At 33.6% G+C, this 23,748-nt stretch overlaps 3 protein-coding genes across 4 annotated transcripts; 1 reads left to right on the top strand and 2 right to left on the bottom strand.

Annotated features, from left to right (window-relative positions):
- The first annotated feature begins 13,295 nt into the window (after positions 1-13,295).
- LOC133778697 (homeobox-leucine zipper protein ATHB-12-like) lies at positions 13,296-14,366 on the top strand. The gene is made up of 2 exons (XM_062218704.1): positions 13,296-13,724; positions 13,835-14,366. The coding sequence occupies exons 1-2, from the start codon at positions 13,428-13,430 to the stop codon at positions 14,123-14,125; spliced, it is 588 nt and encodes a 195-aa protein (XP_062074688.1). The 5' UTR covers positions 13,296-13,427; the 3' UTR covers positions 14,126-14,366.
- A 760-nt stretch (positions 14,367-15,126) lies between these two features.
- Positions 15,127-17,612, bottom strand: LOC133778696 (mediator of RNA polymerase II transcription subunit 10b). Of its 2 annotated transcripts, none has more exons than XM_062218703.1 (6): positions 17,454-17,612; positions 16,309-16,582; positions 16,115-16,195; positions 15,926-16,028; positions 15,736-15,825; positions 15,127-15,555 (listed from the first exon to the last, which is right to left on the bottom strand). In XM_062218703.1, the coding sequence occupies exons 2-6, from the start codon at positions 16,551-16,553 to the stop codon at positions 15,460-15,462; spliced, it is 615 nt and encodes a 204-aa protein (XP_062074687.1). In that variant the 5' UTR covers positions 16,554-16,582; positions 17,454-17,612; the 3' UTR covers positions 15,127-15,459. The 2 variants fall into 2 exon arrangements, with proteins under 2 accessions (XP_062074687.1, XP_062074686.1); XM_062218702.1 differs by having other exon boundaries at positions 16,309-16,613; positions 17,454-17,610.
- A 1,481-nt stretch (positions 17,613-19,093) lies between these two features.
- On the bottom strand, positions 19,094-22,880 carry LOC133778695 (uncharacterized). The gene is made up of 7 exons (XM_062218701.1): positions 22,387-22,880; positions 21,602-21,764; positions 21,014-21,214; positions 20,682-20,927; positions 20,165-20,312; positions 19,661-19,892; positions 19,094-19,573 (listed from the first exon to the last, which is right to left on the bottom strand). The coding sequence occupies exons 1-7, from the start codon at positions 22,715-22,717 to the stop codon at positions 19,236-19,238; spliced, it is 1,659 nt and encodes a 552-aa protein (XP_062074685.1). The 5' UTR covers positions 22,718-22,880; the 3' UTR covers positions 19,094-19,235.
- Between the last annotated feature and the right edge of the window lie 868 nt (positions 22,881-23,748).

Genomic DNA, 23,748 nt, shown 5'->3' with positions numbered 1-23,748 from the left:
CTGGGCTCAGGACTGTTGGTCATGGGTTAGGGACGGTCAAAGTGGTGATGGTGGTTCTAGGTTGGGGACACTCAAATGCAAGATTTGTGACAGTGCCCCACTGACGCAAACGCCAACAAGGCTTGTGTCGTGGGATTCCGCATCACATATAAAACCATTGCAAAAACTCAATTGTGGCAGTTAGAAACTGACGCAAATAACATTTTTAGTTGTAGTGGGTGATGGTGGTTATGGGTTGGGAACAGTCGAAGTGGTGGTGGTGGCTTTCTTTTGTAGTTGATTTGTTCTTGGGTTTGGATTTCTATTTGTTTTGTATTTGTGCTCTTGAGACTTTGGATTGATCTTGTCTTCGATTTTTGTTTTTGAGAATTGATTTTTATTTAGTTTATGGTGTTTGGGTTTGATCTGATTGTATATGGATATTTTGGTATTTTTCTTTTTTAGAGAATTTGGGATTGGAATTATGAAATTGTTATTATATATATATAAATATATATATATATATTTTGCTTTCCCAAGTCCCCAAAGCAAGAATGAATGACTATTGTATTAACTGAATTTAATTCTGAATCTTTATAGCTGAGGTTGGTTTGGAAAAATACCAGAAATGCCCCTTTTAGCTGAAACAAATATAACAATCATAACATAGTGTCTATGACCTGAGTTAGTTTTATATGGATTACCATACCACATAATAATAATAATACTCATCTTTCTTCATTACTCTCTTGGTGTAATATACTGGGTATGGTTCCCAAGGATAATCATATTTTGGTTGTGGCCATATTTCTTCTGAAATTATCCCATTATTAGTGATGAACATGAATATTTTTATATCTATGTACTTAGGATTTTTATTCACAACCATAACATCCTCACATGTCTTTTGAACCTGAATATTGGCTGTAAATAATAAATCAAGATTGAAATTTAACCTGACAGTAGTATAATAACCATATTTCTTCTGGAATTATCCCATTAGTGATGAACATCAATCTTTCTAAGTCTTTGTTGTACTCAGAATTTTTATTCACAATCATGGCATTCTCATAACTAAATTAAATATATAAAATATTATTGTTTGTAATGTAACCAATATGTTATTAAAAAGTACTATTTAGTTGTTTTTCAGAAGAAAAGAAATTTCAATTTATGTATTTAATTAGTGACTATAGTTAGTATTTTGTAACCAAATAATAACTTAAAAAAATATTAATATTTGTAACCAATTGGTTAGAGTATACAATAGTAGCGATAACTAAAATAATATTTTAGAAAAAATGATGCATGGCAAGAACATCATTATTTTTTTTTTAAAGTTCAATGAAAAAACACATGTAAAATAATAAATCGAGCAGTTCTGGTAATATTTTAAAATGTTGGTATTTTCAAAAAATCAATCACAAAGATGATATACTTTTGCAAAGCGCCCATTGGAAGAGCTCTTGAAAAATTGCAGGCTTACATATCAACGAGAACTTTTTTTGGGCTTCTGAATATGTACTTCTCTCTCATCCCTAATTGGTGTCCCCAATATAAAATTACATTTTATATGGGATTTTAATAGAGTATGCAAAAATATGGTTTTTTTCAAAAAAAAAAAAAGTTAATCTATGACTTTTTTTTAAGATTTTTCACTTTTATAGGTTTATTTTCCCATCTTTCGTATAAAAGTTGGTTTATGTCATAGTTTTACTTTTAATCAAGTTTTATTAATTTGAAAGGGTATGTTTGTAATTTAATTATTATTTTTTTAGCTTATTTGTTTTTTTATATTATTTTTATATAACTAATTTTATATTAAATTTTTCTTTGGCTGATTTGCAAATTTTTTTTTTGTGATATGAATTGTGCTTATTATTATTTCTTATTTATTATAAACATTTTTTCCTTACTTTTATATTGTATGTTTCTTTTTTCAAATCATGTCGGTAACCAGTTACTTGATTGATCTTTGACAATTATGTAAAAAAAAATCCTAAAGCTAGGTTAAATAACATGTACCAGGAAGAGTAACCAGATACCCTGAGCGGAGTAACCTTCTGCCATAAGAGGGGTGACGGGTTACTCATATTATATATGAAAAGAAACATCAAATTTGAATGAAAAAAAATGAAGAACACTTCATTAAAAAAGGAAGAAGTAACTATGATTTTAGTAACATAGGTAACCAGTTACCATAAAGAACCCAGAAATATACACACATATCATAACGTGAAGGTAACCAGTTACCCCTAGAAATATACACACAAAAAACGTGAATGTAACCAGCTACCCCCATAAATATACACACAAAGAACGAGAAGACAACGAGTTTCCACAAATCTGAAGATAGAAAAGAAAAAAAATCAGATCCACCCCCTTTCACTTCTCTCCCATCTTCTTCATATAATTTTTTTTTCTAGATTTGAATGTTCACATCAGGGTAACTAGTTACTCATTCATGTTTTTATATTTTTATTAGTTTTCTTTCCAAAATTTAGTGTTTCTATAAGGGTTACAGTAAAAAAAAAATGCTGAAAAAATTTATTTGAATTTTTTTACATATAGTGGAAAAAATTATAAAAAAAATTACAATAATAAAAGATAAAAAATAAATAAAATATTAAAATAATTATGTAATGTTAAAATATGTGTGAAATAGGAGGAAAAGAAAATGGAATGAGAAAAGAATAAGTGAAAAAAAAAAGGAAGAAAAAAAACTAAAAAAATATGCAAAAAAAATAAAACAAAAGAAATGATGAAGGAAAAAAAATAGATGAATGAATAAAAATGAACATAAGAAGAAGAAAGATAATGGAAAAAAAATAAAAAAGAAAAAAGCTCATATATGTGAAAAAAGAAAAAAAAATGGAAGGAGAATATAATAAATACAAAAATGAAGAAAAAATAGGAAAAAATGAAAGGAAAAAAAAACAAAACTGAAAAAATATGAAGAAAAAAAACAAAACAACACAAATGAAATAAAAAATAGATAAATGAATAAAAATGAAAAGAAGAAGAAAAATAGAAAATGGGAAATGGAAAATGGAAAGAAAAAAAAGGACAAAGGAAAAAATTGGTAGAAAAACAAAAGAAAAAATAGAAGAACAAATAAGTAAGAAAAATAATTAAAAAATGAAGGAAAAAATAAAAAAATTTGAAAAAAATAAAATAAAATCACCTTCAAAATCAAAGAAAATATAACTATGATAAAAAAAATATGGCATTTCCATATTTTAGTTAGCTACTAATTGTGTTTCTCATACATTAATTTTGTCTTTAATAAATTTTCCCATACAAATTAAGAAAAGTATATGTAATGCCCTGGTTACCCCGGGACCGCTACGGTGATCAGTGAACCAAAAATTTAACTCGTTACCCGAGTCCTTTGGTTAAAAACGTGCTTCTAAATGTCATTAACAGGTTAAGGTGAAAATCAATCAAAAGGAAATGATATATTTTATTTAAAACTGTTCATGGGCCCACCAGAACGTTTACCAGTTATTTACAACTCAAAATGGTCATTACTGTTTGAAATTTACAACCCGCCGACCTAAGCGGCAAAAATTAGGGTAAACCCCCTAGTTCCTCTGAGAACTCCTTGGCCGTGGTGGTCAAGCGGTCGCATATGTACACAGCACCACCTAAGCTCTCCACTCAAGGCTAGGTGAGTTTTTCTTTTCCTTTACCTGCACCACATAGCATCCATGAGCCAAGGCCCAGCAAGAAAACACAATATAGCATGATATAATATCAACAATGATCATAATAATCATTCAGGACTTTCAGTGCAAAACAGATAAGTGACAGTCGCAAAAGTCACTACGGTGGGTACAGCTTCCTTTAGCCATGTGACGATAAGGTCACCGGGGCTTAACAGATAAGTGAACCTTTCACTATCTTAAACAGGATAGGTGCATGATGAATAGTCACCAACATAACCTACCTCATGACCATAGAGTCATAACCATGGGATTCCGCTCCCTAGCCATGTGACAAGCAGTCACCTAGGCTTTTAGCCCTGGCTCTGAGTAACTAGCATAGACTAGTCAAGCGCTTATAAGTTTCATCGACCTTAGGGTCGGTCCAGCATTAATGCTATAGAGTCATTCAATGCTGATATCGATTAGATCTAATCTTTAATCGGCCCTGCGTTCAAGACGCTTATGCCGTTTCTGACTCACAGGTCAGTAATATACGGCCAGTGCCGTCCCTAACTAATCAATGTCATATACAAGTATATAAACTCCACTAGCATTTAATATGCAATCAATGTCCACATTTATCAACCAAAATGCCTCAATAAAAATCATGCATGTCATATATACACAGGGTGCAGTTTTCTTACCTCAAATTCGAGCTAGAATGAATTAAAGAACGACCCTTGAGAACGATCAACTTTTAGTCCTTTAGCGGTCACCTAGTCATAACCAAATATGGGACACCATCAATAAAAATGACCAACATAGGTTTCCAAACCAATATCTAGCCTCCGGGACATCAATCCAAACTACTCCAAGTAGTAGGAACAATCCCGAGGCCTAAAACTATGTTCCCGGCGTCAAAACACTCAAACGGGTTCAACCCTGCTCAAGGGCTGCGGTCCTAACACCTTGGGTCGCGGCCCCCAGCTACTCCAGGAGCAAGGGTCGCGGCGCCCAACACCAAGGGCCGCAGCACCCAACAAAGGCAAAATTGCTCCACCTGCTTCATCGAGCTAGGGCTGCGGCGCCCAAGAACAAGGCCGCGGCCCCCAACCCAAAGCCATTCCCAAACACGTGTTTCTTCATTCCAATCCTCCCAAAAACATGCCTAAACACTTCCAAGTCATCAAATCAAAATTCCCAAGCTTCCCAATGGTCCAAAACCTTCAAAACTCAAGGTTCAAACAAACCAAAAACTCGACGATTCACAAAATCTAATTCAAAGCTTAGAAACTCTAAAAACTTAAAACTTAGATTACCTTCGATTGGGTTGTTTTCCGTCAAATCCTTCGGTTAAGAAGGATCTCTATGCCTCGATCCTCGCTTGATTCCGACTCCTAGAACTCGAGATTTCTTCGAAAACGCTTCGAACGGTAAAATGAACTAACGAAGGAGAGAGGAAATGTTTTCTAACGTACGTTCTATCTGATAAGCTACTTCAAGCTTAAATAACCTCAAATAAAACCTAGTGCTCGGGGTCCCGAAAACACTCCCGGGGACATTATAGTCAAAACTTCCAGAATTTCCTCTTGATTTCAAATACTCTCAATTTTTCATCAAATAACCATTCTCATTACCCAATAATTGACCCGTTATGACAAAACCGCTAATCCATTATATAGGACCGTCTCATGCCGAATAGCTCGAATATATCTCCATAATAATGAAATCTCATTCACAAATTGTAATGCCCCAAATTTCCTAATAGGGTTTAAGACCTTGATTAGGAGGCCGGGAGGGCCATAATTGCTTTATTATGCTATTTAATGATAATATGCATGTTTAGGTGTATTAAATATGCATGTGAACCCATTTGTGATTAATTGGGTGATTTTCATATTTTGGCCATTTCGGGCATTTTTGGCATATATGTGAAATGGGTGTGGTGTTTTGTTATTATTTGGTTATGCCAGGGTTACCCAGCACAAGACGATCCTATGAGGTAAGCTAGTGGGAAAGTCACAACGGGATTTAAGCTTGACTCGGAGTAAGTCAATGGGTATTTATAGCATTACCGGGTTATTGGGTAATGGGAATTAACATTTGGTGATAAATTGGGAGTTAGTAAGACCAGGAGGAAATTCTGGAAGTTTTGACTATAATGTCCCCGGGGATGTTTTCGGGACCCCGAGCGTTAGGTTTTATTGGAAGCTACTTAAGCTTGAAGTAACCTTTTAAGAAAATAAAAAGAACGTTCTGTACGTTCTCTCTCCCTAAAAGTTCCCTTTTCGTTTCCCGATCGCATTTTCGAAGGTATCTTGAGTTCTAGGACTCGGAATCAAGCAAGGATCGAGGCATAGCAATCCTAAGGAGAATTAGAAGCTTATTAACCGGAGGATTTGGTTGGAAACAACTCAATCGGAGGTAATTCAAGTTTAAGTTTTAAGTTTTTAAAAGTTTTTAAGCTTGAATTGGACTTTGTGAATCGTTGAGTTTTTAGGTTGTTTGAACCTTGGGTTTTGGTGGTTTTGGACCATTGGGGAGTTTGGGAACTTTAATTTAATGATTGGGAAATGTTTGGATGGATTTTTGGAAGGTTTTAAAATGAAAAAAACGAAGAAAAGTGGCTGGTGCGAGGTTGGGCCGCGGCCCTGTTCTTGGGCGCCGCGGCCCTAGCTTGAAGAAGATGGAGGAGGCTCTGCCAGTGGGGCGGGCCACGGCATGGCCATGTAGGGCCGCGGCCCTGTTCTTGGGCGCCGCGGCCCTAGCTTGAAGAAGATGGAGGAGGCTCTGCCAGGGGGGCGGGCCACGGCATGGCCATGTAGGGCCGCGGCCCTTAAGGGAAAAAAATACTAAATGGTGGTTTTTGTGATGGGAACTTAGCTCTAAGGGCCCGGGATCGATCCTACTACTTAGTTGAGTGGGATTCGATGTCTCGGAGGCTTGGGTTGGGTTTGGAAGTATTTATTTACTCATTTTGATGAGGTTTTATATTATGGTTGTGACTAGGTTATCACTAGAGGCTTGGAGTCGGGATCGTTCTTGTGGCTCATTTGTTGGTAACCTGTGCTTGGACCCAAGGTAAGAAAACTGCACCCCATTTGTGACATGCATGGTTATGTTTGATGCATGTTGGATGTTGAAATGTAAACATTGATAGCATAATGAATGCTTGGCAATCTTGCCCATTTGCATATGATTATTATTGAGGCATGCTGGTTGGTTAAATGTGATGCATGTTATGCATGAGAAACATGTGATTAGGGCATGCAATGAATGATGAATATGAGATTGGTCAGAGCTTGAGTCTCTGTGTTTGTGCATGATTATAATTATGCTAGCAATTGTTTAGTAAGCATGCTGAGTGCCCTATTCTTGGATAATTGGCATATGATACATATTGATAGCATTGCTTACTTGTGCATGGCACTGACTTATTAGTCAGGTTTGGCAAAGGTGCTAGTATCAACTGTGAAGCTGTGACTTATTAGTCAGGTTCGGCGGTGGTACTGGGCACTGGCCACTTTGTGCTGTCTCACTAGACATGACAACCCTAGTGAGTAGTGCAAGCTATGTCGATTGGACCTAATCGACCCTCTGCATTGAATGACTCCAAAAGCATTAATGCAGGACCGACCTCAAGGTCGATGAATATAAACAAGCATTTATCTAGCCGAAGGCTAGTCATCTAGAGCCATTGCAGGAAATGGGCACCGGGCCCCTAGTGACTTGGTTGTCAATCACTCAGTGTGGTTTACCAGAACCTCAAAGTGATATTCACTCATTTGATCAGAGCTATGAGCTCTGCATGATCATTTTGATCATCATATGCATGGCTTGGGCACTGGGGCCCCAGTGACTTGCTTGTTGGTCACTCAGTATGGTTTACCAGGACCATGTTGAAGGTAGAGGCTTACCCAACAGCCAGCCTTCCATTTGAATTAGTGACGTGCTTGTCAGTCACTCAGCATGGTTTATCAGAACCTTTAGTGTTACGACACTCATCTGATTAGGATTGACTTGATGGTCCTCCAATCAGAAGGCCAGGATTTCTTATCCTGGATATCCCAGTATCTGTTTGAATTCATTTGCATGCTGAGTAGAGTTATGAATGCTAGGCATGCCAGATATGATTTGATATCATAATATGACTGTTTATGAACATATGAGTTTTCTTGCTAGGCTTCGGCTCACGGGTGCTTTGTGGTGCAGGTAAAGGCAAAAGGAAGCTGGACCATCCTTGAGTTGGAGAGCTTAGGTGATGACGTGTACATATGCAGCTGCTCGACCAATACTTGGGCGAGGTTTGAAAGTGGAACTAGGGCTGAACCCTGTTTTGCCGCTTAGTACGGCTTGTTGTAAATAATCTTTTGTAATAAACTCTGAAATTATATTTTTGGGATCCCAATGTATATAGTAAACGTTCTAGTGAAACGTTATATCTTAACCAAAGTTTTTAACCCCTAAACCGCTAATCACACTTAGTTACACGTTTATGGCCAAATGACTCGATTAGCGAGTTTAGCACTGTTTGCAATGTGCACTGTAGCGGTCTCTGGAGTTGGGGCGTTACACAAATCACAATACGTACCCAATTACACAAATACGCCCTAAACGGGCCAAATTGCCAAAACAGATTAATACACCCACATGCATGTATATAACATCATATTATAATATAATTCACAATAACATGCATATTATCATCTAATGGCATAATTAAACAGTTATGACCATCCCGCCCTACTAATCTAGCCATTAAATCACATTAGGGATTCAGGGCATTACAGTATAATTCTCATATTTTTGCACATTGATGCGGTAAAAGCCATAATTTTGAAAAATTCTCATAAACGAGAAATTTGAAGAAATATACCTCAAGATCCTATAATTAAAAAAAAAAAAAAGGAAGTCACATGCTCGACATATATATAAATACATTTTTTTTAATATATGGAAATTTATCTCTTGACTTTTTTGTACGGTAAAATAAGATAATTTTCAAAGACATGGTAAATGGGAAAATTTTGGAAACAACACACCAAATGATATTTATATTATAATAAAGGTAACATTTATGTATGCATGAATAAGAAGAGACGAGATTATATCTTTTTGGATTTTGTGTTTTGTCCAATTAACTGTTTGGACCTGTGTTTTGATAAATAATTTTTTGGACACTGTATTTTGTAAATTAGTTCAAATAGAACCCTAAATTTAGTTTTGGTCAAAGTTTTCTGAACTAAATTACAAATAATTTCACGAACTAACAATTTAAAATAAAAATAAAATCATTTTGTCTAACAAATGTGTTGTTATATTCAATTTTTTCTTCTTCAAAATTGGGTTTAGGGGTCTATTTGAACAATTTTACAAAATACAGGGCCAAAAAAGGAATTTGTCAAAACACAGGGTCCAAACAGATAATGGGACAAAACACAAGGTCCAAAAATGTATAAACACAAAAGAGATTTCAAAAAGTTTTGAAGTATAAGAAAAAATTACATTAAACCAAAATATATGAGTAACATTTTTATTAATTTTATATAAAAAATAATATAAAATATTATATGTGACATCCACTAATATTGAAATGAGTAATATGATATGTGCACCAATATTGTTCACCAAAACATTACATAAACTAACGTGGCAGGTTCATTTAACCAATCAAATTTATTTTAGGTGTGATCCACTGTTTAAAAAACAGTGCCACCTCAGTTGGTTTAATGTTTTGGTGCAGAATTTTGGTGCACATATCAATAAAATATGTAATTGTGATGGAATCTGTAAGTATTGGAACTAGCCAAAAAAGACAATTGCTAAATAATATGTGCCAACAACATATCCACCAGAAGATCTAGCTAAAGAATCAAATTCTTGGTCCACCATCAACTCCACACATTTTGCATGTATAATTGAAAAGCAACCTACAAAATAAAATATCGTACAAATAAAAACAACATTAGTTAATGAAATTGAATGAATGATAAAATTTAAAAGACGACAAAAATATCTAAAATATCATGTAATCGAATTATTTCAATAACAAATCTAAATATGCTACATCACCTTATGATAAGAGTTCAATCGAGATATGAATAATTTTTCTTAAAATTACTACCTAATATGACAAATATACATATCTAATAGTAGGTTTTAATGTCATGAAGAATTTTGTTTAATTGCTCAAGAAAATATAGTATCAAAGAACATTCTCCAAAAACATGGAACATGTTTCTTAAACATGACATAGTAAACAAATGTATCATGTAATTTTGTGACATATAATATATTCAAGTAATAGGTAGTAAATCATTTTTAATTTTATTTTGAAGAAAAATGTGGCCTATTATTTATTCATTTTTCACATTTTATCTTGATGATCGTATTAATACGCTTTTACAACCAACTAATTAGAATTTTATTTTTTTAATTTCAAAAATAAAATTTCATATAAATAGTTTACTTTGGAAAACTAATAAATTAATTAAATAAAATAATATACTTATTTGGTATCAAGTTTCTATAATAATACTTACACGGTCAACAAATCTAGTTGATTAATTTATTTATTTATTTTTGATAAAAAATAAAAAAAAATCAAATTTCTAGTTTCTTTCGTAAATGAAATGCATAGTAGATCTAATGATAAATAAACATATTTTGAAATTGGGATAACACTATTTTAGAATTTAAGTTTTTAATAAATACTTATTTTTTTTAAAAATATTTTTTTTAGACCTCATATTTTATAAATAGGCTAAAAATATATTCATGATTTTAGTCAAAATATTTTGATCCTAAGGTTTTATATACAATGTCATTAACTCGAGCAACATGTAGATACCCAACAAGTATCAATCTTTAATCTTTAAGAGGACATATTCAAAAATAGTTTTATAAAAATCCAGTTCATTGAACTATTTTTAACTAATTTACAAAATACATTATTCAAAAAAAATATTTTTCAAATTAGAAGATGGAACTGGATATTTAGTTAAAATAGAAAGTTTACATCGATATTGAAGCAATTATTAAAAAATCTAATGAAATGTAATGATCGTTATGTCCATGCCTATTCCGTGCAACTTTCAACCAAAAAAATAGAAACTTTAACATTGATTTTAAGTCTAATATAGCTGCATGAACTGCATTAAAACAAATTTTTTAATGGTTGTTTTAGGATTACAAAAAACCTCTTTGAGTATCTAATATTTGAAATTGTGTATCTAATTTCCTAAAGTACAAATTTCTTGTTCACAAAGCTAAGCTTATACCTAGAAGGGTTTATACCTTTTTGGATCATGTGTTTTGTCTCATTATCTGTTTGAACCTTGTGTTTTGAAAAATTACATTTTGGACCCTATGTTTTGTAAAATAGTTAAAATAGAACCCTAAACTCAATTTTGATTAAGAAAAAATTGAATATAACAACACAGTTTTTAAGCAGAATGATTTTATTTTTGTTTTGAATTGTTAGTTTTGTAAATTATTTGTGATTTTAGTTGAGAAAACATTGACCAAAATCAGATTTAGGGTTCTGCTATCCCCATTTCCTGTCGTGGGCCCAGGATGATGGTCCAGGCCCATGGTCTGGGCGATTGGATATGGGCCCAGCCCAGGCCCGCGTAGTACGGGAGTAACCAAGGACGATGGCCCAAGTGTTGTTCCGGACCCGGATGGTGTCCAGGGGAGATGATCCGGGATAGTCGCCCGGGAGACGTATGGCCAATCGGGGATACAGTCAAGGTGTACGAACGGTCCCGGAGCCTGGTAAATGGTTCGGGCCTGCGGTAAACGAAGAGGGGCAGAGGTAAATGAACCCGTGTCAAATTCTCTAGGTTGGCAGGAAAAGGCATCCGTGACCCTGAAGCCGCCCCATAACGCGTGGGGGTTGTCCCCACTTTTCACCTGCAGAAAAGGCCACCTCGGGATTGCATGTCGCTGGTTCAGACTTGCGGCGCCAGTACACTAGTTGACTTTGTCCCCTAAATCTGCCTCGTAACTCGGAATGCCCAGACCAAAAGCCCCACTTTGTCAGGCGAAATATAGTTCTTGAGCCGCCCCATTGGGCCTTGATAATTATTAGTCTTCTTGTATTTTTATCATTTACATTGGGCTTTCGACAGAGAAGCCAAGGGCATTTATATCATTGTTGGGCCCGGGTCAGTCCGGCCCAAATCCAGTACTCCTGAGAGCCTATAAATACAGGTTACAGAGCACTGGAGAAGGTCTCTCCCTAAGACTTGTATACTGTTACTCTGTCGAAACATAGAGAGAAACTTAATTGTAAAAAGCTTTCCAAACTCTAATACAACTAACTCGTGGACTAAGGCTCATTAACGTCCCCACCACGTAAAAATTCTGTCTTTATCTCCTAAATTCTTCAGCATTAATCTTGCTTAATATTTATTAATATAATTTCCAAAAATCTCGGTAAACAGGTTCGACCAAAAAATAATTTATCAAAATACAAAATTTAAACAGATAATAAGACAAAATACAAGATCAAAAATATATAAACCCTACCTAAAACCCTCAATTGGTTGAAGGAAACTCTTCCTTGCAAACAATGTATACGATGCAGCCTCTCAAAACTAATAATTTCAAGTTATGTTTCACGTGTTGCTCAAATTAACTAAGTGATAACAATATATATTTAAAAAATATTGGGAGTAGTTAGACTGCGGCAGTAAAATAATATTATTATTTTCAAATCACAAGTTAATAATACCATGAATTTGAGGTTATGGTTTCACGTGTGGGGTTAATAAATAAGCTTTAGATTGATGGACCATGAATACGTTGACACGTAGCAATGAGAAATAGACATATTCATTATTGAGCGTAAATTTTCAGCACGTGGTATAGACACGTGGGACCGAATATGCTGACCTGGGACAGGTGGAATGAAATGATTGGTCCAAGCTTTGACAGATTGGCCTGGCTTTGTCCCCACACTATGATACTAATTCCAACCTCTAAATGGCCTTCGAGCAACGTGGCAACTAAGCATTTGTATTGTAAAGTCTTCTTTCTTTTCACTAAAGTCATTTCTGAGCTGAGAAAATGTTAAAAATTAATATACCACTTAAATATTAAGTGTTCAATTATATCAACAAGACTTGGTTGTTCATAATATTCAAATATTTAAAATAAATAAAAAAAAAACTATGACATTTGCAAAATTAATCCTCAGTTTATTTATAAAATTTCCTACATCATCGAATATTAACAGCTAAATATGTCAATTTATGATTATAATTTGTTTAAAATAATTTTTTTTCAGAAAGCAAAAAACAAAAGTATGAGATATTAAACATTTTGTACTATTGGGAATTTTTCTAAACAAAAAATTATTAACTTTCTCGAAATTTCAGATATATAATTTTAGAAATAAAGAAAACATCATCATTAAAACATTTAAAACACCAATAAAGAAAGTCTATTAAAAAAATGTTAAAAAACAAGAGCCAAGTCGGCCAGACTCAAAATTACACTAAAAAAATTAAAAAAAAGGATCAAACAGCAACATCTGAGTACAAGGCTACAAATAATGTTCCACACTTTTCTTTTATTGAAAAAAAAAAAAAGTTCAAGCAAAATGCCCCCACCACCTGCCCCAAATATATATAGTCTTCCATTAATGGATCCTGAAAGTCTAGAAATTCATCGCTTAGTTCACACTCTTTTACAGCCAAATAAAATTTCAGTTCTGAACCACACAAAAGAATTATCAAATCACCAAAAACACATACAAAAAACCAAGAGCAGTAGTAGTAGTAGTAGTAGTATAAGATGAAGAACACAATGACATGTAGGGAAAATAACAAGAAGAGATTTAGTGATGAACAACTCAAGTCACTAGAAGGCATGTTCCAGTCGGATTCAAGGCCAGAGTCTCGGGCAAAGCAGAAGCTGGCCGGAGAGCTCGGGCTGCAGCCTCGCCAGGTGGCCATATGGTTCCAGAACAGGAGAGCCAGGTCAAGGACCAAACAGATTGAAAGAGAGTACAACATACTTAAGGGTAGTTATAGCAACTTAGTTTCTAGTTTTGAGTCACTAAAGAGGGAGAATCAAGAACTGAACAACCAGGTAATCAAGATTCAAGACATGACGCATTCAATTATGTATTCTATTTAGAGCATGATTATTCAACTATTGACAACAATTCGATAGAAACTTACCTTTGTTCCTTTCAACAGTTGCAGGAAGTGACGACCTTGCTGGGAAAAGATGAAGGGAGTGGTGAATTAGAGTCTGATCACACTGAAAAGGGTATAGAAGCTTCGTTTGAGTCAAAAGATTTGAAGAGCTTTAAAAAAATAGTTGAAGTGCATCATGGTGATGATAGTAACAGTAGAGATGTTGAGAGTGTTGGGAAAGAAACTGAAGTTTTAGACCTGGCATCATCCATCGATGACTGGAGCTGTTTTGAGTCTGGCCATTATGTCGATGAGCCCAACTGCTCTTCTTGGTGGGAGTTCTGGTCTTGACCATTGCCACAAATCAAGCTAAATGAAATAGTAGCACAAGCAAATATCTATCACAAGTGCAAAATCATGCTTAGGAAGAAGATCCAGATACAGAGAACAAGTCAGAAGTCTAGTTAGTTCTTATACTAAAATTTCATTTCCTTTTTTCTGAGAACATGAAGTTTTTAAATATTATTGAGCAACTCTAAAAAGAGGCCTGAGAAAATTTTGTTGAGTATGAAGTAAATGGTACTATACATGACTTCCTATCTTATAATTAGGAATTACCCATGCTAGAAAATGAGTAGCACAACAGATGAATACTAACTTTTCTTTTATAGAACAGAATTTAGTATACAAAACCCCAGAGGCATAACCATGAATTAGCTAAGGCTGAAAATCAGTATAAAGTTATGTCAGTTTTATATTCAAGTCTTTACATGTAAACATGCTGAATATGTTTGCTAAATTTAAAAGAAAATGGTAAATACAGCCAGACGATACCTGGAGCACACCCAACACTCAAATAATTTAGAATCTACTTAAATTAACCACCACATGATGAATTCATAATGAAAATAAATAAATAAATTATGACCAAGTCACATCTTGCTCTAGAAAGATTCCCTTCAAAGTTCAATAAAATGCTACTGTGGCTTTGACTTATTTCACAAATGGGAACCCAACATTTTAGTCTTCAGTACACAAACATTATTTCACAAAAGCAACATTCTTGGAATGTTTCATAATTAAGAAGAGTACAATTTTCTTTATCCCAATAATACTCCCTACTATGGAACTACAATCCTTCATACATATCAATCATCGATTTGGACACGACACTAGCATAAAGATCAATAGTGGTCATTAGTTCTGAAATCCTGAGAAAACTATAATCTCTGTACGCAATAGTTTTGTAAGTTTGATCAAATATTCCGGTAGGTCTAACTTAGAAATAAAAAGAAGCAAGCACGTCTATCTAAACACAGAAGATAAGAAAAGAAGAAGGAATATAACAAACGAGTACCCAACACCAAATTAATTATAACAACTGAAATAAAGCATTAGAAAAGAATAGTACACAATTCGGATACTTGTCTTAAAAGAATGTCTTCAATTTCTCAACAAGATAAAAACTAATTATATTATCATATTCTTGCCCACCATACGCTGCAGAGTTATGCAACAATTAACTCTATGATACATGAGTGTGTGTATCCATGGCCTTGCAGCAACAACCAGAAGAATTAGATACTTGTCATGATTGTATCTATTAAGCTTTGTATCAACAACCAGAAGGATGCAAACATGGTAAGCGAGACTTCAAGAACCTCATACATCAAAGAAAGAGGCATTTAAAGCTCATTTTTAACCTTTACATCTCCATTTGGTATCATGCTTTGACCTTGAGCTTGGGCCTGGGCTTGTGCTTGTGCCTGCCGTTTCATTTCCTGCATTCAAACGCAATGATGTTGAGGCACATAAAAATGAATGCAAAACATAACAGAGAAAATGGGCACATAGTAAAGGACGGGCATAACATTAACTAAATAAAGAAATACTGAACAAAAAGGCATTAATGAAAAAAAACAATTGATTAACAGATTGACAAGATAATAGAGGGAAATTACAGCAGCAGAAGCAGCTCGTGTCTCCCTGTAAGACTCAACATCTTCAGGAAATGTCATTTCAAGTTCCTCTAGAAGATGCTTCCGGAGACCCTGAGCAAACAAAGAGAAAATTTCATTGAACATAAACTTATATGAGAGTAGAGTAGAAAAAAAAAATGCTCATACATGGAACCAAAATAAAAAAGGTCACCTTGAAGGCATCAGCTTTTCCTTTGGTGACCTGGTTTTTAGCAATGCAGCTGTTTATCACATCCTTTGTAAACTCATCAGGATTTTTACCGTTATCGATCAGACTATTACGACACAATTAAACCCTGTATTAGAAAACACAATACAAAGGCTTATAAAAGGATCAGAAAAATCACCCAAATAAACTTACTTAAGAACTTCCATTGGAACCTGAATATTGCATTTCTCTGACAGCTTAGCCATGTTGTCAAGCTCTGAAACAATAGAATTCCTGCAATAGATTTTAAGAATAATAACCAATGATTAAAAATTTCAGACAATATAAAAAAAAAAAAAAAACATTAAGTAGCCAATGATGGTAGAGCTAAGGGAGCACAAATATACAGGCGATGGAGAAGCGGAAGCTGAGACGCAGCATTGAAGGAAGAGACAGTGAGGTTGAGCTGGTGAAGAAGACCCAGAGTTTTCTGGATGGAGTTAATCACATGGTTCAGGTTCTGCTTTGCTTCATCTCCCACCGTTGTTACTGCTGCTGCCGCTGGAACAGTAGTATCATTGGCCGGGGGAACCATCATTCCATTGCCACTATTCGCACCGGTTCCCGCTGACACACTCTGTGATGAATCCATCTAAAACGCCCAAGCTCCTTTAGGCGTATCTGTATCTCTCAAAAATCCCAAATTAAAACCCTACATACACATATATAAATCAAATGAGTATTGGTCTATCAAATTCTCCTTCTCCTAACTTTATTAGGTTCGTACGCTCTCACACACCCAAATTATAATGACGTAGCTATATGTGTAACTTCAAATGGGTATTCCCCTATCTTCTTATCTAAACTTTTTGGGTAATTCTCCTACCTAATTCACCCAATTTCAATATAAACAAACTCGACACAGACCCTCCATCCCACACACAAAAACTGTATAATTATGTGCATAAAAACATGCTAGAAAGAGAAAACGAAAAATTCTTAAATGTATTCACTGATTTGTCAATTGAGTAGCTAGTTAGTGGCCACAAAGGAGGTCCAAAGGAGGCAAATTTATGCATACAAATATGAAGAATTCTTTTCTTATTAGAGCGAAAAAGAAAAATCTAATAATGATATGCTCGAACTAAAGAAACCATGTAAAAGTATGTATTTCAGTTCAAGAAAAAAAAAGGAAGAGAACTACAAAATCATCATTAGTGGGAAACAGAAGAAGCATCAACTTCACATACATACACATATACACACACAGAGAAACTATCCAAAACTCGGACTTGAATTGTCCATTTCACACACACACGTATACATATATATATATATATATATATACATATTACATGTATAAGACAGGAATTGAGATAAGTACATAAGGACGATCATGGTAGAGTAAACTCTCTCCTAAAATTGGATTCGATAAACAGGAATCCCTAAACAACAATGAAAAAATAGAAATCAAACCCTAAAAAGAAACAAAACTATCAGAATCAAATCAAAAAACAATTAGGGCGCAAGAAGGAAAGAGAAGAAGAAGTACCACAGAGTGAAATGTTGAGAGACTAGCAAATTTTGAGGCTGCAGTAGAGGGGAGAAGAGTCGGAGCCTCGTGGAGAAGAAGGAGCTCAGAGCTCCATTAATGTGCTTCTTTTATTTTTTATTTAAATCGAGAGAACTGAGAAATAGTTTCGGTGTTTTTTAAATTATTGTTTTTTAGAAAACAAGGCAAATATATTTAATATTTAATTGCAGTCACAGTTATTTCTGTTCCACTCACTACTAATTTTTTATTTTTTAAATAGTTGCAAAATATCAATTACAAAAGGAAAATACAAATTTCATAGTATCAATCTAAACAAATCTTTAATACCTAAAAGTTTAATTTTAAATATTTTTAAATAATTAAAAATTCGTAAAAAATAAAATATTTTAAATTCTAAAAAATTAACATAAGTATTTTTAAAACTTAAACTATTAATTTAATGAAAAATATAAATAAAATTATAAAAATTTCATTTTGATTTTGATTAAAATCTAAATGCAATCTAATTTTATATTGATTAAAAATGAATTTTTTATGATTTTTATTTAGTTTTTAAAATACATTTTTATTTTTTTATGAATTTAAAATATGTTATTTATTTTTTGGGGAATTTAATTTTTTTCCTAAATTTTTAATTAATTTTAAAATATTTAAAAATTAAAAAAATAAACAAATTAGAAGCTACCACATGTCCCATAAAATTAGTTTTAACAGTTAACTTAATGACAGATATTTAAGTTAAAAAGATCACTACTTAAGTAGTTTATTAGTTAAAATTTTTACATGCGTACTTAAGTGACAGAATTGTAACTACTCAAATAGTTTTACCATCAAATTTTTTACGTATTTAACTACAATAATTGTAACTAATTGAGTTGTTTTGCTGACATTATCTCTATAATTATATGTGTTGTTGGGTTCTAGACTAACTAAATTTAATATCTTAAAAAATTTATGCAAATAAAAAAAATATCCATTTAAAAATATTATTTAAAAAAAAACCTTAGGTTAATAATGAAAAAAAGTTTCAATGATCATTATCTTTCCAAAAAAAATAAAATAATAATCTACTACTAAAATTAATCATAATGGCTAAAATTTGTGTAAAATATAAAGAGTAATGATTAGAACATACTTAAATTAGACACACTATTTACACATAATGATTACCACACAATTAAAAGTAATGTAATCCTACTTAAAATTATCTGTTACTAAAATTTAACACACAATACTGTCTGTAAAAAAAAATGTTAAATGTGATTGTGTGTCTAGCATTACTCAAATATAAATATTTTAAAGTAATTATAGAGATGTAAAAAAAATTAATAATAATTATTGATATTGATTTATATCCAGGATAATATTATTTTGGATCATTTGATTTTGTAAAATACTTGTTTGAGCGGTTTGATTTTTAAAAAAAATATATACTTTTTTAAAAAAAATTTGAGTTTTGTAAACTAGTTAAAAATAGTGTTTCATGAACTCAAATTTAGTCCTTTACCAGACTAAAAAGATCCAAAATATTATTCTCCCTTATATATATAATTAAATAGAAAAATAAAACATATATCTTAAAAGAGAAGAAGAAAATCAAATGAAAAGAGAAAACGTATTTAACAGTCTATGGAAGGTTGAGAGAAAAGAATCAAATGTAAATTCCCCACAAAAATGAGTACATCGAGATATTGAGTGTTTGTATGAATTAGTCACTGTGGTTACAAAACACAAAACAACACAAAAATGAATGTGTGCATTGAATGACAAAGCCAACTCTTACAATGGTATTGGAATGGTTTTCACAACACTTTTTCTTGAATTACAGAAATTTTGAAGATGAGTTTCATCGATTGTACCAAAACCAGATAGCTGGACCCCAAAGTCTTCCAACTTATGAACGTCCCGCGGAAGAGGAGACTGCCAAATGCCGTCCCACCACGCAGGAGGAAGAAGGGGCGTACGAGCACATTGGTTCGGTTGGTGGTGACAACTCAGGATCCCCGCATAGCGATTCCAGACATGTCCCCACCCAATCTGAAATCTTAAACCTTCTCTCAACAAGTTCCTTTGGAAGCTACTTAAAAACGAGAAACTAGAACCAGTAGAGTTATCACCTAACAAAAATTGGAGAACTGTTCAGAAATCACAGGTACAATTTTTAAATGAAAGAATGAATCAAATACTGGAGAGTTCTAAAGTACCTAAATTGTTAGCTGCAGCAAGTGCCGCAATTAACTGAGCATAGGTGGTACCAACACGCCTATGAGCCCCAGAAACGACAGCATGTTTTGCTCGTGAAGCAAGAAAGAAATCCACAAAGGCAACCCATCTGGGTGCAGGTCCCCAATCTTTCACTCTAAACTCCGGACCTTGTAATCGATTTACATGCATTGATACATTCCCTCTAAAGTGTTCGTAATTGAAATGAAGAACCTGAGAAAGCACAAGCAAACAACTATTGAGAAAATCTGCGAGTTTAACAACTAGCTCAACTGCTCGAGTCAAACAAAACTAAATGATATCTATAGCACTAACTAAAAACTTAACAATGGCTAAACATTTTAAAAATGTAAGTTTCCAAAAGTAAAACGCCAGTGATTTGTAGTCAATAAAGAGGGTACATACACAAGTGGCATAGATTATTGTGAGATGTGATCAATAGATGATCAATGTTCGAAGCATATTCTGGCATATGAAATTATTACCTCAGCAATTTTACCAATATCAGGTGTAATGCTTGTCACAAGGGAAGGAGTATCTGAAACTACGACCACCCTGGGCCTTGATGTCGTGTTAAGATTATGAATGGTTTTTTTAATGCAATTCAGTGCAGCCTGTACAGCTCTTACAGACCTGAAACAGAGCATGCAACAACCTGCATCATTAATCGGTCAAAGTCAACCTGAAACAGAGCATACATACAACGTGCAGCTTGCCTACTAGCATATGAAATGTGTGTCAGGAAGAGCTCTTTCGAGGTATATTTATGTTCACATTTATGACTAGATGTGGTTTCCTGTACCAATATTAATAGTTTCCTACCAGAACAATATTTTCTTGTTCTTTTTTCCTTTATATAACTCTCTCTACAAGGACACCAGGGAAAAACATCCATACATATTCATGCAACAAAACAGAAATTTGAATCAGACAACATAAGGTTTCATGAAATACTTGTTCAACAGAAATTTGAATCAGACAACATAAGGTTTCATGAAATACTTGTTCATGAGCATCCGCATGTGCAATGAAATATCAGGATCAGCTCCACCTCCAAGAACCCAGTTTACAGCTTCCTCAATATTCTTTGAAGGAGATATGAGAACTCTCATCAGTTCCCCAAAAACATTAGGCCGGGACTGGAGAACGTCTGACTTTCCAAATAAATCAGTAGCAGCACTCCTCATCTCAGGATGTACATTCTTCAAGAAAAACTGAATTGCCACAGCATCTGTTGTACCTTGGAACCTGAAGTACAAGACCACAAGGGTAACTTTTCTGTAACGATGCTTGTGGACTTAAAAAAGGTTGAATAAAAAATCTTATCATCTTACCAAATGATAGGTTGCTTCCATGCCCTCCAATTGCTACAAAGAACATTTGTTTGCGTTGGCTTCTCAAAATTATCAGTTCTTATAGCAAGACGTCTTCCGTACTTTTTCTCGCACTTATTGTGTCTCCAGAGATGCTTTATTTCCTTCAAGGTAAAGGAAACATTGGAATACAAAATGTAATCCCCGAACGGGAATTTTTCCCTGGAATATGTAAGAAACAGATATTAGCAGAGTGTACTAGAAAAAATGACTCAAATCTTATACTGCATCCAAGATCTGGATATTAAAACAAAGGAAGATGCAAAGAAATACTCTTTAGGCTTTAAAGCCACGTGAGACCAAGCATATGTACATAAGTGATGGCATGGTGCAAAACCAACAAACCATATGGAGTATTACGTGCCTACGGATTTTCGCTACTTCCATTACATCCAAAAATTAACAGATATGTGTGTGTGTGAGCAATTATTTATCTTGATAAGTCATCACACCATCTGTCTATAAGATTTCAAGCTAAAATTTTTCCTTCTTCCTTATGAAGACAATAAAAACAAAAGAAAAGAAAGGCTTGAGAAAGAACCAATATGCCTGGTTTGCCCAATGATCAGGGACCGGTTTAACATTATACTCAATGCTGCAGCACTTAAAATCTTGTACATTTCGTTCCCAAGACCTGCCTCTGATGCCTTGCCCAGGACAAACCCACGTCGGCAGAACTGCTCTGGAGGAAGAATTCGGACTCTCTGAGCACCTGAAGTTGGAAACAATCAAGTAAAATATCTACTTGTACTTTTAGAGGTCATACACTAGAATGTTTGGAATCGTCGAAAACAGGTTCTATAAAAACCTTTAAAAACTGAAAATTTAGTGGGAAATTTGATAAGCTGAATCCTTAGAAGGGCTCGGACTAATAACTATACACCGAAGTTTGGATTGAACTTCTTAAACTATTTCAACTACTTGCAAACAATGGTGTGCATGATACAGTTTCATATGGCATCTGAATGTAATTCAAATGGTATTTTAAGAAAGTTTTTAATACAATGTTTAAAATGGTATGCGTAGTTAATCTGAACACATACAAGCAAAAAGAGCCTAAAAATAATGTATAACCTAAAGGTCTAGTTTTCATTACAAGGTCTTAGCTTTACCGCTACCAAGTTTCACAATTCTCTTTCAACTCGAAATTTCACAAAGCAAATTCTACATAAGCCATCTTCATTTCGTAAAGCAGAGCAAATACACATATGATTATCTACCTTATCTATCTACAATAACAGAATGCTTATATCAACTAACACACAGTTGAATATATTCCAAGTAAACCTAATTCCTATATCAAAATATTTGATACGCAAAAACGAAAAGAGTACCGTTGAAATCAAAGTGTTGATCGATAATTCTTCTGACTCTTAGACTATTCTTCCAAAACCCATCTCTAGAATCCTCTCCCATCTCCTCCACCGTCGCACACGGTCTCGTCCCCTTCTTCGTTGTCTCTTCAGTTCCATTCATAACACCGCCATCAATTTCATGAACCGGAAAATCTTGCGTTTCTGCGAGCTTCACGAGAAAGTTGTGGGTAGTGGGAGGATCAACCGCTCTGAGATTAAGCATAAACAAACCCATTGCGCCAAACATTGCGCACACCACCGCAAACGACTGTATCGAAACCCGTCTCCTTCTCGACCCAGCATGCCTCATTTCCCTGAACTGTGTTTCGCCGGAGAAATTACCAGTGGAGCTTCTTTCTTAGATCTCAGCAGCTTCTCAAGGGCACAGATCTCAGGACTCGTCGCCGGAAAAGGAGCTCAAAGCTTGAAGCCAAAACTAAAGTTTAAGGTGTAGCGACTGCCCATCTACCATGTATAGACACAATTATTATTAGTTATTTTGAAATAAATATTAATATACTTTGTCCAAAAAAAAGAGAAATATAAATTAAGTATTTCTTTTTTACTTTACACACAATTATTATTATTAGTTATTTTACCATACATTTATATTTTAGTTTTTTTTGTGGGCATTTATAGTAAGTTTTTCACTAAATTTTTAAAATTATTAGAATGATAAAATCATAATTCAAATAATTTATTTTATACAGATATAAAAAAAAATCAACCGAGCATGCACCTCAGTGTTTAAACATTAATATAGCTATAATAAATTATTTCAAACTTTTTGAAAAAAGTAGAATAACTACTATAATTATAATGTAATTGTCATATAAAAAAATTTTAGACAAAAATAATGTCCCTAGCTAAAAAGGCTTAAAGTTTTCAATTAATATCAATTATGAAATAGCTCATTTAGGTACACTTGGAATAAAATTATGTGAAAATTCCACTCAGTACCCAATTTAATTTAACCTTTTTAATTTTTACCAATTTTTTAAAACTCTTAGATTAATACACAAATTATTAATGACTCTACCCATTGTACAGTGATTTAGTGTAAATGCCAGTGAAATATTATTTAAAAAGGGAAGTAAATGATACGACAGAGGCAAAGATTGAGATTTTTACATTGGACTTCTAGTAGTGTTTTAAGGGTAATATGGGAAATATGCTTTAAAAAGTGGGTAATATTCAACTAAATATTATTAGTAGCTATTTTTTGTTAATTAATCTTAAAACTGGGTATTTTTCAAGTTATCCCTAAAATTATACATTTGTTTGAATTGAATCCTTCTTTTATATTTTTATTTAAATATATATTCTCATACATAAATAATA

Source organism: Humulus lupulus, chromosome 5 (genome assembly GCF_963169125.1).
Source record: "Humulus lupulus chromosome 5, drHumLupu1.1, whole genome shotgun sequence".
Lineage (NCBI taxonomy): Eukaryota > Viridiplantae > Streptophyta > Magnoliopsida > Rosales > Cannabaceae > Humulus > Humulus lupulus.
This window is presented reverse-complemented; position numbering and strand designations above follow the sequence as displayed.

Excerpts from the sequence above, each read along its gene's own strand:
- LOC133778696 (XM_062218703.1), bottom strand. The coding sequence starts at position 16,553 with ATGGATTCATCACAGAGTGTGTCAGCGGGAACCGGTGCGAATAGTGGC. Across the intron at positions 15,826-15,925 it reads GAAAAGCTGATGCCTTCAAG|GGTCTCCGGAAGCATCTTCT; the intron begins GTGACCTTTTTT and ends TTGTTTGCTCAG. Across the intron at positions 15,556-15,735 it reads CACGAGCTGCTTCTGCTGCT|GAAATGAAACGGCAGGCACA; the intron begins GTAATTTCCCTC and ends GTTTGAATGCAG.
- LOC133778695 (XM_062218701.1), bottom strand. The coding sequence starts at position 22,717 with ATGAGGCATGCTGGGTCGAGAAGGAGACGGGTTTCGATACAGTCGTTT. Across the intron at positions 21,765-22,386 it reads TCAACACTTTGATTTCAACG|GTGCTCAGAGAGTCCGAATT; the intron begins GTACTCTTTTCG and ends TTCCAACTTCAG. Across the intron at positions 19,893-20,164 it reads ATATTGGTAAAATTGCTGAG|GTTCTTCATTTCAATTACGA; the intron begins GTAATAATTTCA and ends GTGCTTTCTCAG.
- LOC133778697 (XM_062218704.1), top strand. The coding sequence starts at position 13,428 with ATGAAGAACACAATGACATGTAGGGAAAATAACAAGAAGAGATTTAGT. Across the intron at positions 13,725-13,834 it reads ATCAAGAACTGAACAACCAG|TTGCAGGAAGTGACGACCTT; the intron begins GTAATCAAGATT and ends TCCTTTCAACAG.